This window comes from Triticum aestivum, chromosome 2A (genome assembly GCF_018294505.1).
Source record: "Triticum aestivum cultivar Chinese Spring chromosome 2A, IWGSC CS RefSeq v2.1, whole genome shotgun sequence".
NCBI lineage: Eukaryota > Viridiplantae > Streptophyta > Magnoliopsida > Poales > Poaceae > Triticum > Triticum aestivum.
Window position 1 is genome coordinate 562,538,820 of NC_057797.1, and position 18,387 is coordinate 562,557,206.

The window sequence follows — 18,387 nt, forward strand, 5'->3', positions numbered from 1 at the left end:
TGTCTTGTATTCGTTGATGATGTGTATCCGCATAGTGGACGGACTCGAGTCATCGGTTAATGTTCGCAAACCCTGGCCCTTCTAGTCAGGGCACGTGGAAGTAAGAAGCAAGGGTGGTATGAGGTGAGATATGATGCTGTTATGCTGGATTAAGAAACATCAATCATTCCATCGTTAGAGACATATAAGTAAATACATGCCCTATATGGTCAAACATGAGTGAGTGAGGATCAAGGCATGATAGAACAAAGCGAAGGGCGGCAGCGACGAGAGCGCCAAAACAAATGACAAAAAGAAAAAAAAGTAGAATGTGCTTCAAATTGTAACCTTATTTCGGGGGAATCCAAAGTGTAACTATCTCGCAAGTATAAATATGGAAGTATGGAACCGAGAAAAATTTAGAATTCCCGTTGTCATCGACAAGGTCAAGCCGACTCTGGTAGGAAAGTGACGACATCGGCGCGTCAGGGGCTTGTTCTGACGACAATAGTGGTCGCTTGGTGATCTCGAAATCTTGATGTAATTTTTATTATGTTTAAGATGCTTTGTGATTCCGGTGAAGTTTATAACAGATTTGATCTTTTTCGTAAGAAATAAAGAGAGATAAACTTAGAATTTAGCTGACCTTGTGTGATGCATCCAGATATGCAATAACAACATACGTCGTGGACTTGAATGTGAAACGTCGTCCCTTCTCCAACCGCAAATTCCCCACATATCACCATGGTCTGAACTCTACCACGCCACACGCTTGGCCCGGACTACAGACTCCCCCCATTTATCGGATGCACTGCCTCGCCTGCGCCGCGCCCGCTGCAGCGGCCGCCGCTCGTGCTCCTGGAAGGCGCTTCGGCCGCCGGAGAGTGGTTGTCGACTGCATCGCCTCCGCAGACCGCAACGTGGAAGGAACGCCTCCGAGGTGAGCGCACCTCTCGCTGCATTTCTGCAAATTTTCGGACTACGCTGTTGTCAAGAGCACAATCATGCAGTCAGATTAGATAATTCCATCCATATTCCGTATCATAACTCAGAGTTTTTTTCCCGGAAAATTATCACTGTCTGTAGCTTCTAACAAACAGTATACTTGAGCTGAACTTCTAATAAACAACGCAACTGCTAATATGTGTGTGAATTTTCGTCCAGGTTAAGGGAAACATGTGAACTTTCTGAAATCTCAAGCAAAACACTGCTGTTTGCGTCAAAGAGGAAGATTCTTGCATTTTCGGCCTTTTGCCTTTGCTTACATTCTTCAAGGTACTTATCAGGTTCGGACTAGGTGACATGGTAATTAGGTGTTAATAGAAATTAATCCCATGTCTTTTCATGTACCAGATTATTTTACTCCTGTAACAGTGTCGGTTTATTGTGTCTGTGAACTTTCTATAACTTGGTATGTTCTTATTATTATCACAGCACTTGCTTTGGGTGATCCAACCGTCAAAATTGAGGATGTTACTCCAAAGATATTTCCATCTGGTCCATTGTTTCCAACCGAGGTCGCTACTCAGTACTCTGTTGAATCAACCTTACCCTATTTACTTGTTCTCACACCATATTTACATTTCTTTGAATTTTGCTGCCTGTGCAACAGAAACGGATCGCAGAGCTTTTTGAAACAAATACTTACTCAGTGGTCAACATTTTTGATGCGACACTGCGCCCCCAGCTCAATGTAACAGGGGTTGTTGAGGTAAACTGCACGCATGCTTGAATATTGTAAGTTTAGACCAAGGGTGTCTGGGTATGCTCCTAGAAACACTAGAAGGCTAATAATTGCTGATTTATTCTTGGATATCTTTTGCTTATGTACTTTCTAGATGACACAAAATTTCAAAAGATGTGAGAAGCTCTTGTTTGAAAGAAAGTTTTTAATATTCATTGTAGATCCCAGAAGGAAATGGTTCTGGAGTTGTTTGGGATGAGTCTGGTCATATTGTTACAAATTATCATGGTATGTCAATCACATGGTTATATATGTCTACCATATATGAACAACACAACCTACTCCTCTCATGCCTACTTTACAGTGCAACTCTTTTCCCTTGTACACAGTACACTGAATTTACTTTTGATATATGCATGTGTTCACGATGTTGGTATGATTATAGTGGTTGGCAATGCTCTTTCGAAAAATCCAAAGCTTGGTGAAGTTGTCGCACGTGTCAACATTCTTGCTGCCGAAGGGTAAGTTCTTATATAACTGCACTTGGTAGTATAATTTTCCATGAAATTTGTTGGGGGCATTACTATTCCTTGTATATGCGTGCCAATTAACAGTAAATACTCTCCTATATCTGCTTGAAAGGATACAGAAAAATTTCGAAGGAATATTGATTGGTGCAGACCGCGCTAAAGATCTTGCTGTCCTTAAGGTAAAAGTTTCTTCTGACTAACTGTTCTGAACAAGGGTATGGTTTAACTAAAAATGCTGATGCTCTTATATAGAGAACTACTCCCTCCGTATTCTGAAATTAACTATTTAATGAAATTTATTTATACTCATGCCACATAAAGCTAAAAAAGAGAGCGAACAAACTTCAAAATGGGAGTGACTGGGGTTGGTCAGTAGAGACTTAAATCACTTAATGATTTATACTTTCACCATGACTCCTTGTCAATTAGTTTTGTTTTCTGTTCCTCGATTTCCTGTTGCCCGTTCGATGCTAAATAGATAGCATGCAACTAGTTTATCTTGTTTCTTTAGTTATGAGTGACATGACGTGATTCCAGTGAAATGGATATAAAAATGAGAGTTGACTTATGAGACCAAAGGATTGCGGAGTCATATTAGAGATTGAGATTACACGCCGTTCTGTATGTCTTGTCGTTTCATCTATATTGGGAATGTCACCATGGTATTTTAGAGTGCCAAGATGATTATGTTAACCTGCTAACATTGTGCTCACCCTATCCCCATCTGGTTCATGGACATGCATTGCAAGGGCTAGAATGTTTAATCTTGTTAGTACAAAAGAAGGCAGTCACAAACCAGTTCTGGAGCATGTCCAGTGCCAGTTTATTGATATTCACCTGAGTTCATCTTTAGTTAATCATAGTTATGTATGTTGCTTAAATTGTTTCTATAGTTCGCTTCATAAAACATCCCACTGAGCATTTTCTCTTTGTGAATCTCATATATTGGCATGTACATATGTGATAGGTGGACGCCCCTTCAGATATCTTGAAGCCAATTATTGTGGGGCAGTCCTCAGCTCTAAAAGTTGGTCAGCAATGCTTAGCAATTGGAAATCCTTTTGGTTTTGACCATACTCTGACTGTTGGTGTTATCAGTGGTTTAAATCGAGATATATTTAGTCAAGCTGGAGTGACAATTGGAGGTGGGATTCAAACAGATGCAGCTATTAACCCTGGGAACAGGTTTGTGGAGATGGTATAATCACCAAATTTCGTATAATCAGGAGCAATTCATAGCAAATTTTGCATTTCAAATTCCAGAACTTTTTTGAACTGAAAATTTCAGGGGAGGCCTGGACATTTCTGATTTCAGAACTTGTGTAGAAAGTAGAAACTACTGCTAGTGATACTGCTTTGAGGATTGGCAAATCTTTATATTTCATCATCTGTCACTTACAGTTAGACATTCCTAGGCATACGTGTTACTGGTTTCACCTAACTTGACAATTATGGTGTTTATATTCTTATTCAATACCACATTACTAAACAAAAAATTGCAAAACATGAAAGGTCTATATTGGTACACAGACAAAACTAGTATTAAATGTTGTTCTTTTGTAAGTGATTAGTATCAGAGTTCATAAGACGGGACACATAAACTTGGAGTTAAATTCCTGCTATGGTAGTTGGCATACTGATCATATAGCATAATAGTCTGGATCTTAGCACATATCATCCAAAATGTTTTACAAAGGATTTTACTAACCATATAGCCTGATGAATCTCGATGCAGTGGTGGTCCTTTGCTAGATTCGAAAGGGCACATGATTGGTATCAACACAGCAATTTTTACACAGACAGGTTAGGTTACTTCCATTTTGATATCTACTATTCAAAAGTGCATTGTGAGATCACGATTGGGTCTATCAATCCATAAACTAGTAGTAATTTGATTTTGTTTGAGACGTTTGCAGATTTTTCTGCTTTCTATAGCTGAGCTATATCTCGGTCACTATGCCTGTTACCATTTAAAAGAGTATATCTAAATCTAAAATTAGTAAAATCACAATCACTGTTAACTATCATGATCTTAAGTTCTTAACTGGTGTTTATCTCACCTACTTGCTGTATTCAGTGTCATTTTATAAGTTACTCTGCTCATTGTACTGACTGTTACCGGTGATGGCATGTTTTGGATGACTTTTGTTTGTGATGAGGTGATCAGTGGGCAATATCATGACTAGAATTCATTTTTATTTTGTTTTCACACAGCATTCTGTTAGGAGCTAGGGTTCGGGCTCCTCTAGGTCGTAGGTGGTAGGGAAAGGAGGGAGCGGGGCGTGGGCTAGAACGCGGCGGCCGGCGGCGAGGCGCTGTCCTTGCGGCTGGGTGGCGGCGGCGAAGGAGAGGGAGAGGCTAGGGTTTAGGGTTCCGGCTCCTCTGGGAGCCGGGCAATAGAATAGTCTTATTGCTTAATCCTCAAAATAGTCTTACAACTTGTATATATAATCATAATCTGAAAATAAACTAAGATAACTTGGGCCTTAAGCCTGCCCAGTGGGCCCCCGGCGGCCATAGACCTGGCCGGTCATAACATCTCTCCCCGCCTGCGCAAACAGCTCGTCCTCGAGCTGAAAGTCGGGGTAGTGCTGGCGGAACTCCTCGCGTTGCTCCCAAGTAGCGTCCTCCTCTGGTAGTCCAGCCCACCGAATCAACACGTACCAGGAGCCTCGGCGCAGCTGAGCCTTCAGCGCCTTCTCCGGTGCAGGAAGGAGACGCCCGTCCGCGAGCGGCGGAAGCGCCGGTGGTGCCGCGGGTGGATCGCCGCGGAAAGGCTTGAGCAGCCCGACATGGAAGACATCATGGATCCGGGCACCTGCCGGAAGCTGAAGACGGTACGCCACTTTGCCAATGCGTTCTAGGATAGCAAAGGGACCGGCATAGCGAGGACCGAGCTTCTTCCTCGCGCGGGGGTCCAATGACTGCGTAGAGAGATGAAGTAGACGCAGCCAGACCCAATCACCCACCGCGAACTCCACCTCGCGATGGTGGCCATCATAGTATCGTTTGGCCAACTGCTGGGCCTGGAGGAGTCGTTGCTGGACCTCCGCGAGCATCTCATCACGGCTCCTCAAAAGAGCCCCGGCTGCCTCGGTCCGCGCCGAGGCTGGATCAACCGGCAGAATCGGCGGGGGTGGCCGGCCATACACCACCTCAAAGGGCGTAGCACGGAGGGCGGAGTGGTAAGAGGTGTTGTAGCAGTACTCCGCCCATAAGAGCCAGTCCACCCATGCGCGAGGGCGATCACCTGTAACACAACGCAAATACATGGCAATCACCTTGTTAACGATCTCAGACTGGCCGTCTGTCTGAGGGTGGAAGGCGGTACTCAGGCGGAGCTTCACGCCTGCCAGTCGGAAGAGGTCGCGCCATACATGACCCGTGAACACAGGATCTCGATCACTCACGATCGAAGAAGGGAACCCGTGGAGACGGACAATGCCATCGAAGAAGGCCCGCGCGACAGATGCCGCTGAATATGGATGGCCAAGGGCGATGAAATGAGCATACTTGGAGAAGCGGTCGACCACCGTGAGAATGACGGACTTGCCGCCCACCTTGGGAAGGCCCTCGATGAAGTCCATGGAGATGTCCGCCCAAACCTGAGACGGGACCTCCAAGGGCTGAAGCATACCAGCTGGTCGCAGGGTCTCCGTTTTGTTGCGCTGGCACGTCACACAAGACCGTACCCAATCGCGGACCAGGGCACGATCACCTGGAATGTAGAAGTCGGCGCGGAGGCGATGTAGCGTCTTCTGCACGCCCTCATGGCCCGCCGAGTGGGCGAGACGCAGCACCTGCTGACGAAGAACGTCGTGGTCCGGAACGAAGACGCGGCGCCCGTGGAGAAGCAGGCCGTCGGCTAGACGCCACGGCTCCTCTAGCTCGCCCGCCGCCAGCTGCTGCTGCAGGAGGAGGGCGTCGGCCGCGGCAGCGTTCGCCCGGCGAATGTCGGCGTAGAGGGTGAAAGAGGGCCCGGTGATGATGCAGAAGGCAGCCCCTTGCGCCGCACCATCGTCCACATCGGCGTCACGCCGAGACAGGGCGTCGGCGACGGTGTTGAGGCGACCCGGCCGGTACTCGACGGTAAAATCAAAGCCAAAGAGTTTACTGATCCACTGGTGCTGGGGAACCGTCGAGAGCCTCTGATCTAGCATGAACTTGAGGCTGTAGTGGTCCGTGCGGATCCGGAAGGAACGGCCCCAAAGATAGGGCCGCCAATGGCGTACTGCCTGCACCAACCCAATGAGCTCACGCTCATACGCCGCCAATTTAAGATGGCGGGCAGCAAAGGGGCGGCTGAAGAAGGCGAGGGGTCCATCGCCCTGGTGCAGGACCGCACCAAACCCCGCACCGGAAGCGTCGCAGTCGACGGTGAAGGGAAGGTCGAAGTCCGGCATCTGCAGTACGGGTCCCGTCGTAAGGGCCCCCTTGAGGGCTTCGAACGCTGAAGTGGCCTCCGTATCCCAAGAGAAGGCGTCGCGGCGGAGGAGACGCGTGAGCGGGGCCGCGATAAGGCCAAACTCCCGGATGAACTTCCGGTAGTACCCGGCAAGACCAAGGAAGCCGCGAAGAGCCCGCGGAGACTGCGGAATGGGCCAGGCGGCGACGGCCGCCACCTTGTCGGCGTCCATGGCCACACCCTCGGCCAAGATGACGTGGCCGAGGTAAGCGACCGAAGGTGTCCCGAACGAGCACTTCGAGCGCTTAAGATGAAGATGATGCGCCCGAAGCTCGTTGAAGACGATGGCCACATGCTGGAGGTGCTCTGCCCAAGAGGCGCTGTAGATAAGAATGTCATCAAAGAAAACGAGCACAAACCGACGTAAGTAGGGCCGGAGGACATCGTTCATCAAGGCCTGAAATGTTGCCGGGGCGTTGGCGAGGCCAAAGGGCATCACCAAGAACTCGAAGTGGCCGTGATGGGTCCGGAACGCCGTCTTGGCGATGTCGTCGGGATGCATGCGCACCTGATGATACCCCGACCGGAGGTCCAGTTTGGTGAAGAAGCGCGCACCATGTAGCTCATCCAGGAGTTCGTCGACCACCGGAATAGGAAACTTATCCTTAAGTGTGAGAGCATTAAGGGCGCGGTAGTCGATGCAGAAGCGCCAAGTGCCGTCCGACTTACGTACGAGGAGGACCGGCGCCGTAAAGGGTGATGTAGAGATACGGATAATGCCCGCGGCAAGCATGATGGCGCACTGCCGCTCCAACTCATCCTTCTGCAACTGAGGGTACCAGTAGAGCCGTACTGCCACCGGAGCCGAGCCCGGCAGGAGATGAATACGGTGGTCGTAGACCCCGGCCGGCGGAAGGCCCTGGGGTTCCGCAAAAAGATCACCGTGCTGCTGCAGGAGGTGATCCAGCAGCGGATGCTCGGCCTCCGTGGTGGCCGCGGCTAGCTGGAGTGGGGGCGACGCCGGGGTGCCGCCAACGCCCTCCCACCGGATGCGGCGGCCGAGGCGCCAGAAAGTCATCGTCAGGGTGTCGAAGTCCCAAAGGATGGGACCGAGAGTCCGCAAAAAGTCGACGCCGAGGATGAAGTCGAAGCAGCCCAAGTCGATGCCGGCACATGTGATGGTGAAGTGCTCGTCGCCGATAGTAATGGGAACGTCCCGAGCGAGCCCATGGCATCGGAGGCGGTCGCCATTAGCGACGGTGACCCGCAGCTGCTCCCCCTCCCCGTCGGCTGTAGGGCAAGGCGCCGCATAGTAGCCTCCGGAAGGAAGTTATGTGTAGAGCCCGTGTCTAAGAGAGCCACCAGAGTCTCGCCGTGGATCGTGACCGGAATAAGCATAGTCCGCTCATTGCGGATGCCGGCCAACGCGTGGAGGGAGACGACAAGGGCCGTAGCCGGCGCGGGCGCGGGTGCCTGCGCGACCTCGGCGGCGGCTGGGTCGCCGAGTCCATCGTCGGTGGCAGCGTCCTCGGTCTCGTCGACTGTCTCCAAGTAGAAGAGGTGCGGGCAGACATGGCCCGGGGCATAGGGCGCATCACAGTTAAAGCACAGCCCCAGGCGGCGGCGCTCGAGCTGTTCGGCCTGCGAGAGGCGCCGGAAGGGCCGCGTCGCGGCCGGAGTGGCCGCCGGTGAGGCGGCTGCAGAAGATGGTGCGCCCGGCGGTGGTCGTGGAGGCACTCGGCTCCCCCGAGGTGGTGCGGGCCGTGTTAAGGCCTGGGCGCGCTGCTCGAACGCCCGAGCGTAGTACATGGCCGTCTGCAGGTCCTGGGGTCCCTTCATCTCGACGTCCACGCGGATGTGGTCGGGCAGGCCGCCGACGAAGAGCTCAGCCCGCTGTAGTGCTGTCACCCCCGGTGCGTGACACGCCAGAGCCTGGAAGCGGTCGGCGAAATCCTGGACCGTGGAGGTGAAGGGTAGGCGGCCCAGCTCGGACAAGCGGCTGCCGCGCCGTGGTGGACCGAAGCGAAGGAGACACAGCTCGCGGAAACGATCCCAGGGGGGCATGCCGCCCTCGTCCTGCTCGAGGGCGTAGTACCATGTCTGGGCGGCACCCCGGAGGTGGTATGACGCGAGCCAAGTGCGCTCGGACGCGGGTGTGCGCTGCCCCCGGAAGAACTGATCACACTGGTTTAACCAGTTAAGAGGGTCCTCCGAGCCATCATACGTGGCAAAGTCGATCTGGGCAAAGCGAGGTGGTGTCGGGGTCGATGCGCCAGTGCCCACCGGTTCGTCAATGCGAAGGGCCGAGGACGGCGCGCCGAACTGTAGCGTGGGCACCGGCGGTTCGCCGGCCTCCGTGTAGACCGGCGGTGGCGACGTTCCGGTGAGCCAAGCCGGAATCGGAGAGGGCGACGGTGGAAACCGCACCTGCTGCATCGGAAGCCCCCCGGAAGGGCCCTGACTCAGGCCGGCGGTAGGCGGTGGAGACGGCGTGGGGGCCGGCGCGGACGGCGCGGAGGGGGCCGGGGCAAACCAGACCGTCCACGGGGTTGGGGCGGACGCGGCCGATGCCGCGGGTGCTGGCCAGGCCGGCGCTGGAGCGGCCGGCTGTTGTAGCGCCGGGTAGCCGCCGGCGAGTGCGGCCGGCACCGAGTACCACGGGAGCGTCGGCGGCCCGGAGGGCGCAGGCGGCGGGGGCGGCTGTGGCGGTCCGTATGGGCTGGCCAGGAAGAGCCGGATGCCCTGGACCGCGACGACCAAGTCGTTGAGGACCCCCGCCATGGCCTCCGGGGTGTAGTGGGCCGGTAGAGTTGATGGCGACGGCGGCGTAGTGGTGATGGGGGCCGGCGGCTGGCCGGTGACGCGCCAGGGATGAGGTCCAGCGACGCGGACAGGAGGACCAGCGACCCCGTGGCGAGGGCCGCTGACGCGGCGGCGGTGGTCACGTGCAGCGACGACGATGGTGGTGAGGATGACATGGTCGAACCAGAGCTGTCTGATACCAAGGTGTTAGGAGCTAGGGTTCGGGCTCCTCTAGGTCGTAGGTGGTAGGGAAAGGAGGGAGCGGGGCGTGGGCTAGAACGCGGCGGCCGGCGGCGAAGCGCCGTCCTTGCGGCTGGGTGGCGGCGGCGCAGGAGAGGGAGAGGCTAGGGTTTAGGGTTCCGGCTCCTCTGGGAGCCGGACAATAGAATAGTCTTATTGCTTAATCCTCAAAATAGTCTTACAACTTGTATATATAATCATAATCTGAAAATAAACTAAGATAACTTGGGCCTTAAGCCTGCCCAGTGGGCCCCCGGCGGCCATAGACCTGGCCGGTCATAACACATTCATCCAACTTGCTATATGCTGGAGGCTAGGTGTTTTTATTAGTAGCTGTCCTCTCCTTCAGTAGAGGAGGCTATTATTCCAAAAAAGGGCAAATACAACCAATTATTACTAAGGATTTCATCTTTGGACCAGAAGCAAGCAAGAGGTGGAATACCACAAAGAGAAAGTGTACCCCATAAAAAGTTGTTCTTCTAATTGGAATGTATTTTCGCTAGTAATCGACTGATATATCTACTGTTGGTTACATCATCCTAGAGGCCAGGTGTTTTTATTAGCAACTGTTCGAGTAGTAATCAACTGATATATCTACTGTTGGGTACTTATTCTCAAGCCCAATATCCGCCAATGAATTGACTTCATTTTGTTGACTTTGGCAGTGCATATCTCAGATTGAACTACATCCATTTATCCATTTCTACCGGTCTTCTAATTTAGTCTGAGATGCCATTGTTTCTTTAATGTTGCAGGAACGTCCGCCGGTGTTGGTTTTGCTATCCAATCATCAACTATACTCAAAATAGTTCCTCAGTTGATTCAGTCTGGAAAGGTATGCTGCTTTGACATCTTAAAGCCACATCATGAACTTAATATCTTTTCGAAAACCATTCCCTTAGAATCATCCGTCGTCTTATGGTGATGACATATGTTTAGAGAAGTATAACATTCATGCAACAAACATCACCCTGAAGTTGAGAGTTATTTATCAGTAATCTTTTCCCTTGTTCCCATGCTCGCCTATACTTGTCTATGTTTCAGTTGTCCAGGCATGATTGCGAATAAATGCATTAAACAATCCCAGATATTTTATACAAAGTTGTTGTACTAGGAGGAAAATGTTTAGCCTTTTTGGTCCTACAAATAGTAGAAAAACATTTTTCAGAGAAATGATTCTCATGCAATGAATTGAAAAAAAAACTTATTTGACCATTTGGTTATTTGTTCGTTGCTGACACTCGTATTTTGTTTCTGTACTTTTTTTAAAGAGTTTCTGTACTTTATCTTGGTCTAAGTTATGCTTACCATTTATTCAAGGTTCGACGTGCTGGGCTGAATGTGGAATTCGCACCAGATCCGATTGCGTATCAGCTTAACGTCCGTGATGGTGCTCTTATACTGAAGGTAAGCCGAACTGTTGCTACCTATCTCTGCTCCGTTGGCCAAACCGAAACAGAAATAACCCCTGACACCATAACTTGTGCTTCACTGCAGGTTCCCCCGGGCAGCACCGTGGAAAAAGCAGGTCTAGTTCCTACAGGCAGGGGTTTTGCCGGCAATATTGTCCTGGGCGACGTCATTGTTGCAGTGGATGGCAAACCGGTGAGTGCTTGCTGATCAAGTTGCATTCATTAGATGTTTAAAGAGTTTATATGATTTAGACAGGCTTATTACCCTTTCGCCCCCTCTCACTCGCATGATCGTTTCTGGAGCAGATTAAGGGCAAATCTGACCTCCTGAGGGTTCTAGACGACTACGGGGTCGGAGACACGGTGACCCTGACGATCAGAAGAGGCACTGAGACAATTCCGATAGCCCTGTCGCTGGAAGACGCAAGCGTTTGATGTACTGTGCCCCTGAAGTTTGTTCCCGTTCCCAGTTGTGCAATGTAACCTGATGGCCTCCTCGTGGATTTTGATCAGTCGGAAGTTTTCCTTGAAACCTTGTGTGTTATTAGTACCAAGATGGTGCCATGTGCTAGTCTGTAACCGAACAAAAACCCACGGAACGGGCAAGCGCATGCGTGGTGGATGAATGAGGAATGTTACCATTTCACACGGAAATGGCGCTCTTTGGGGGCGCGCTTTAAGTTAAACCGGGGGATTTGGGAAAGAGAAAGCGAAAGGGCAATGGAATGTCGCTACCAGCGGCAACAGCGTGACGCTTTGGATCTTTGAACGGGGGCTTTGTGTTTTGGACTGGCCCCACTCAATCCAAGGCGGCAGCAGCGCGGCCAAAGAAGAGTGGAGGGAACATAAAGCGGCGGCCAACGGGAGCTTCGGCTAGCCGCACAGCAAGCCAAAGCAGGGGATGCCTCTCTGGTTTCTGGCACACATGGGGAGCCGTGCTCCTCCTCCTCCTCCTTGCTTCACAGAGAAGCTTCCAAAGTACACAAAGGCGAAAGCACGGGCCCTATGATCTGCGATCCAAAGGAAAAACAACAAAAGACGAGAAGATGGCCTCCACTCTACAGCTCCCATGCTCCAAGGCTAGTAGTACTACTCAGTAGAGAGCATTTTTGTTTTCCACCTGGCAGGACCAAATTTAGCAGCGCCCTGAACACAAAACCTCTGCTTTTTCTTTCTTTCGTGGTCACGGTCACGCTCGCTTGCCTTTCTCTTTTCTGTGATGTGGATTACTGCGGAAAACCCTGCATTACGGAAGATACCTCGGTACCCGATTCGCCCCCACTAGATTTTAGCAGGCTGTATACGGGGTTTAGATGTGTAAAGCCATATGTTGCCTTGTTGGGTGTGTGTGTGTGTGTCCAGTGCACATCGTATCTCCCTCTCTTTGAGCTTTAGTTTATGCCTTTGGACCGAGATCTTACCCGTCACCCGCCGCTGTTTCAGATGTGACCCTACGGGGATGCTCTCCTATATCTACAACAACAAAGACACGCAATAACATGGTCCAAGGCTCCAAGCTTCCTCCCCATAAAACTTGTGCGCCGCCAGCCAGGCGAAGCTAAGCCACCCTGGGTGTCACAACTCACACACTAGCTAGGACACCATGATGAGAGTCCCCAGCCTTGCACTGGCGATCCTTGTCCTCGTCGCCCTCTCGGCCGCCACCGGTCGGCCGGGGGTCCTCGCGGCCAGGAGCCCGGGGGTCCTTCTCGCCTCAACGAGCAGGCGCGGTGCCGAGCAACCGCGGAGACTCGTCGAGGCTGGCGGCAATGGCGCCCCCGTCGCCAGCTTCGATGCCTCCGGGAAGCCCGTGGCGGCGGCCGGCCCTTCTCCGCCTCCGACGATGTTCGACGCGGACCGGATGAGCAAGCGGCGAGTCCGGAGAGGCTCCGATCCCATACACAACAAATGCTGAGGATTGGGCGGACCAAATGAGGGCCAGACTAGAAGGGCCAGCCAACTCTCTCTGTTTCCCTTTGCCTCTCGTTTTCTTCTTCTTCTTCTTTTGGCGCTTTTTCTTTCCCCTCTTTTGACGTTTGAGTCGTTCCATTCCTTCCGGGGTTCAACCGGTTTTGTCATAGAAATACATGTACATAGATGCCGATGAAAGGATGGGCGCATGTGTACCTACTACTTATGACTTGAATCTGAATCGAGCATTGTCCTTCCGGATACGTACGTAACTCAGTTTTACAGTACGTACTTTTTAAGATTCGTTCAGTTCCCGAGCTGAGATTTGCACGACGAAATGCCTCATGGTGAGTGGTCGGCGACCAGATCACTTCACTTCAAGGGGCGCGCACACGAGGGTGGCACCTAGCCCGCTTCACCGCTGGTGCCACGCGAACAGGGGCGTGTGCCGTCGAGGGTTGCATCCGTAGTTCTTGGCTGCCTGCTCGTCACTGACAATCAACAGCTTAGCCGATGGGCTGAAGACGAGCACGCTTGGCGGCGCTGCCTGCTACTAGTATTTAGGGCATGTACAATGATGCTATCTTAGAAGTGTCACATAGGATAAACGATGAGGTGAAGGAGAGAGAAGTCTTAAAAAAAGGTTTGTCTTCTCTTATTTAAGATAAGACAAGAGGTGATCTCTTAGCATAATATGTGTCACCATGTTTTTAGGAATGTCTAGTTATTGAAGATAAGGCTAAGAGATGACCCATTGTATACATATTTTTTTGTCATCTCTAAATTACATGCAAAAATTAAAATAAAACTATCTTATCAATCATTGTACACGCCCTTACAGTTAGTACCACACCGCTCGTTCGGGTAGCCACTTCGCTTTCAACAAACCTCGCCAAATTTAGGGAGGAACACCTCCAACGAGGCAAATTCTTCATCAACAAGTCAAACACGAAGATGTTGATATCCCACCATGGTTGAAGATTAGCGAGTTGGATTTTTGAAATTACAGAAGTTGTTCATTGTTTTAACATGTCACAAACTTATATATATGGTCTTGACACATGCACACCAGTGACGTGTTAGAATGATTTTGGGTATCGATCGCAAAGGATTGTGTTAAAATTGCAAAGATATTTTTTTGCATCAGTGTGTATAATATTCTTTTTGTGTTGGAACGTTGATTGCAAAGGATATAACATATGTTGTGAATCCTTTTTCAACTCTTTTGTTGCAACAAATTCCCATTTGCTGCATACATAATTTTTACTGTCACATGCGCCTGTTTTGGTGCCGTGACTTTCTTTCATGATGTTTATTAGGCGCATAGGAAAATGTTGCACGATTACAAGAAAACATGTCTTGTGTGAGCGTTTTGTGTTGCAAAAGGTTGGACACTCCAAATATGCTAGCAGTGATGGGATTGAACGACTATGAAGGCATGCAATATGAAAATGTACACGTCCTAACGTTCTCCCTAAAAACAGAGATATATACCAGATTCACTCAACACCAATAGCACACTTACACAAACATCCACCGAAGACACTGAGACATAGAGCCTGAAGATCGATTTTGCACAAAAAAAATCTTTTTGATTCATAACCCCCCCCCCCCCCCCCCCCCCGCAAATACACACATACATTAACCTTGCCCGTAGACACTGATTAGTGGGATGATTCCACCACAAGAACCTAACAAACTGAGCATAACTTCTTGCTGCCATTTTTTAAAAGGAACTTCTTGCTACCTTTGAAAGAACTAGCATAGTTAGCAACACCCTAATCGTCTTAAAAAAATGTTCATGCAATAGACCGAGAAGAGCCACTAGGCATCATCCCCTCCCCAGTTAGCGCATATGTAATGTACGAGCAAAATTCTGGTGGGTCACATATTTGGATGGGGGAACAAGAGGCAATGATGAGTGGTTATGGAGGGAAGTTGTGGTGCGGGCCAAAGTTGGGATGGCGGTCTCAAACCCTAGCATGGAGGCGCTCAAAAGTAGAAGGAGAGATGTCCGGAATACGCGGTATAGTATTTGAGTTCATGCGAGGGTGACGAAACCCACATACAAAATGAGGAAAAATAAATGGCCAATGAAGGGGCCACCTAGCAACAACGCATCCCGCGGGGCCACGAGCACCGAATGAGCCTGGATGCACCGGAAGCTTCCATTTTCTGGGAGCTTAGAGTTTATAGGAACATGTAGTTATTGTGTGTTCTTTACCAATGTGATATATATAGTAACGTGTGAAATAGTGCAAATAGTAGAGTATACTTGTTTTTTTACAGGTTAAGTATACTTGTTCTCTTACATATTCAAGACAATTTCATGTCACCGTGTAGGTGTGTAACATCCCGCATATGATTTACCCAATATGTACTCCAACTCTTGCCGTTTTCGGCCTTAAGTTATTTTATTTTCTCGGTTTCGGGTTTTTGTCTTCGTGTGTGTTGTCGTTGTCATGCATCTCATATCATATCATCATGTGCATTGCATTTGCATACGTGTTCGTCTCATGCATTCGAGCATTTTCCCCGTTGTCCGTTTTGCATTCCGGCGCTCCGTTCTCCTCCGGTGGTCAATTCTACCTTTCTTTCGTGTGTGGGGATTAAACATTTCCGGATTGGACCGAGACTTGCCAAGCGGCCTTGGTTTACTACCGGTAGACCGTCTGTCAAGTTTCGTACCATTTGGACTTCGTTTGATACTCCAACGGTTAACCGAGGGACCGAAAAGGTCTCGTGTGTGTTGCAGCCCAACACCCATCCAATTTGGTCCAAAACCCACCTAAACCCTCTCCATCATCTAGAGCGTTCGATCACGATTGCGTGGCCGAAAACCGCACCTCATTTGGACACTCCTAGCTCCCTCTACCTCTATATAAAGACCCCCTCCGAAATCCGGATCTCCTTCTCCCCCGAAACCCTAAAATCAGCTCCCCTCGCCGCCGGACGTGTCCGAATCGGGCCAGACACGCCCGCCCACCACCGCCGACCAACGAGCCGCCGCCACGTGGCCGGGCGCGCCCACATCACCGTCCCGCGCCCGCCGCGGCCCGCCGGGCCCAAGGCGGGCCCTCTCCTTCGCCGCGTCGGGCCCGTGGCTTCCCACGCGCCCCGCGCCTTCTTCCCCGCGGCCGAGCCCGCTCTCGCCGGCCGGCGCCGCCGCGCCACCGCGTCCGCCTTCGACGCCGACGCCGGCGCCTCGCTCCGGCGCCGCCCCGCCGCGCCGCTCCCGCCGGCGACGCCCGCGGCCACCCCGGCCCGCGCCTCCTCCTCAACCTCCCTCACCGGCCGGCCTCCTCCGTCTCTGGCGTGATTTCCGGCGATCCTCGTAAAGCGTGCCGGCCGGATCTAGATCTGAGATTCGTCTCGGGTTGACTTTTTGCCCGAAACCCTAATATTTTGGCTATGTTCATCGCATCGTAACTTTGCATCCATAGCTCCGTTTTGGGCATATAACATATCGAAATGTTCGTCTCAGAGAGCACATCATTTCATCTCATTGCATCATTTTCATTTGAGTTCATATTGATGCCCGAAATGCTGTTAGAAGAATGCTATTTGAGATAATTGCCAGATCTGCTGCCCCAATTAGATATTTGTCATTTTTGCCATGTTTAATGTGTGCATGATATGCCCCTGAGCTCTACATGTGTTTTGTTATATGTTTTGCCATCTATCCAGAGGTGCAACCCATGTATTTTATTGATGTGTGTGGTGACTAGCACAAGCTTGCAAAGTGGTGCATTCGTTAATGCTGATTTCAGGGACTTAGCATTTCCACTAAGTCCTAGGACTGTTTATCTCATTATGCCATATGTTCATGTTGTTTCCTAGTGATCCGTGCCTCTTTTGAGGATGATCAGTAACGATGTTTTGTTAATCTTGTAGTGCTCTATCCATCCATGTCTTTGTTTGCAATTATGGAGCACCCTAGCTTGAGTCAATCGAGCTCTACTTTTGCCATTTCGTGAATCTGAGCAGATTGTCTACTTGTTGGCGATTTTGCCGAGGATGTTGTAGTTGATCCGTGCATGCTATGTTATTGTTCTTGCCATGTCTAGCTTGTATTTTGTGTATTCTTGATGGGTGTATACTTAGATTGTCATGACATGCTCTGTAGTGAGTGCATCGAGCTCGTAAACATGCCTACTTGATATCTGTTTCAGCATGCTCCAGTTTTCACTAAATCTGAGAACTGATTATGTTTTTTTTGCCATGTTCACATGCTTGCAATTGTATTTTCTGATCCCTTTTGTCTCAAGGTCACTAAGGGACTTTTGTTAAGCTCTTTGAGTAACTCCATGCCATGCTTTACTTTGCCATGTTCAGATCCTGTAGCATATAGTTTTCATGCTCCAAAGAGTGCTATCTGATCTGAAATTCCAGACAAGTGTTAATTTCACTAAGTCTGAAATCTGTTTGCTAAATGCATTTTTGCCATGCTTGTTTGAACCTGTTAATGGATGAATTGGCCGTAGCTCAGTGCTAGTCTTTTGTTAAGCATCATGAATGGATCCATGTCATGTATTTTGTTGCCATGATTGAGTGTTGTAGCATGTTCACCTTGTTGCATTTAGATGGCTACTTGCTGTAAATCGCAGACCGGTGTCATATTTGAATTGCTTGCCATTTCCAAACGGTAACTCCGATTCCGGTGTTCTTTATATCGTTTTCAAGCGATTTCATCTCACCTTTCCAGTGGCACACTTGGATTTCCAAGTTGAGGCCAGGTTCGTGTTGGGCAACATAGTAATTTAAAAAAAATTCCTACGCACACGCAAGATCATGGTGATGCATAGCAACGAGGGGAGAGTGTGATCTACGTACCCTTGTAGACCGACGGCGGAAGCGTTAGCACAACGCGGTTGATGTAGTCGTACGCCTTCACGGCCCGATCGATCAAGCACCGAAACTACGGCACCTCCGAGTTTTAGCACACGTTCAGCTCGATGACGATCCCCGGACTCCGATCCAGCAAAGCGTCGGGGAAGATGTTGGGTTTCATAGTAATTTCAAAAAATTTCCTACGCACACGCAAGATCATGGTGATGCATAGCAACGAGAGGGGGAGAGTGTGATCTACGTACCCTTGTAGATCGACAACGAAAGCGTTAACTTGGTTGATGTAGTCGTACGTCTTCACGGCCCGACCGATTAAGCACCGAAACTACGGCACCTCCGAGTTCTAGCACACGTTCAGCTCGATGACTATCCCCGGACTCCGATCCAGCAAAGTGTCGGGGAAGAGTTCCGTCAGCACGACGGCGTGGTGATGATCTTGATGTACTACTGTCGCAGGGCTTCGCCTAAGCACCGCTACAATATTATCAAGGACTATGATGGAAGGGGGCACCGCACACGGCTAAGAATATGATCACGTGGATCAACTTGTGTCTCTAGGGGTGTCCCTTGCCTCCG

General features: G+C 50.2%; 1 protein-coding gene across 1 annotated transcript; it reads left to right on the plus strand.

Annotated features, from left to right (window-relative positions):
- Positions 1-690: 690 nt before the first annotated feature.
- Positions 691-11,698, plus strand: LOC123189431 (protease Do-like 8, chloroplastic). Its single transcript, XM_044601842.1, has 13 exons — positions 691-919; positions 1,144-1,265; positions 1,414-1,496; positions 1,592-1,690; positions 1,885-1,951; positions 2,109-2,184; positions 2,306-2,372; positions 3,161-3,378; positions 3,929-3,996; positions 10,396-10,475; positions 10,961-11,047; positions 11,138-11,245; positions 11,359-11,698. The coding sequence occupies exons 1-13, from the start codon at positions 786-788 to the stop codon at positions 11,485-11,487; spliced, it is 1,338 nt and encodes a 445-aa protein (XP_044457777.1). The 5' UTR covers positions 691-785; the 3' UTR covers positions 11,488-11,698.
- Positions 11,699-18,387: the final 6,689 nt, after the last annotated feature.

Excerpts from the sequence above, each read along its gene's own strand:
- LOC123189431 (XM_044601842.1), top strand. The coding sequence starts at position 786 with ATGCACTGCCTCGCCTGCGCCGCGCCCGCTGCAGCGGCCGCCGCTCGT. Across the intron at positions 3,997-10,395 it reads AGCAATTTTTACACAGACAG|GAACGTCCGCCGGTGTTGGT; the intron begins GTTAGGTTACTT and ends TTAATGTTGCAG. Across the intron at positions 10,476-10,960 it reads AGTTGATTCAGTCTGGAAAG|GTTCGACGTGCTGGGCTGAA; the intron begins GTATGCTGCTTT and ends CATTTATTCAAG.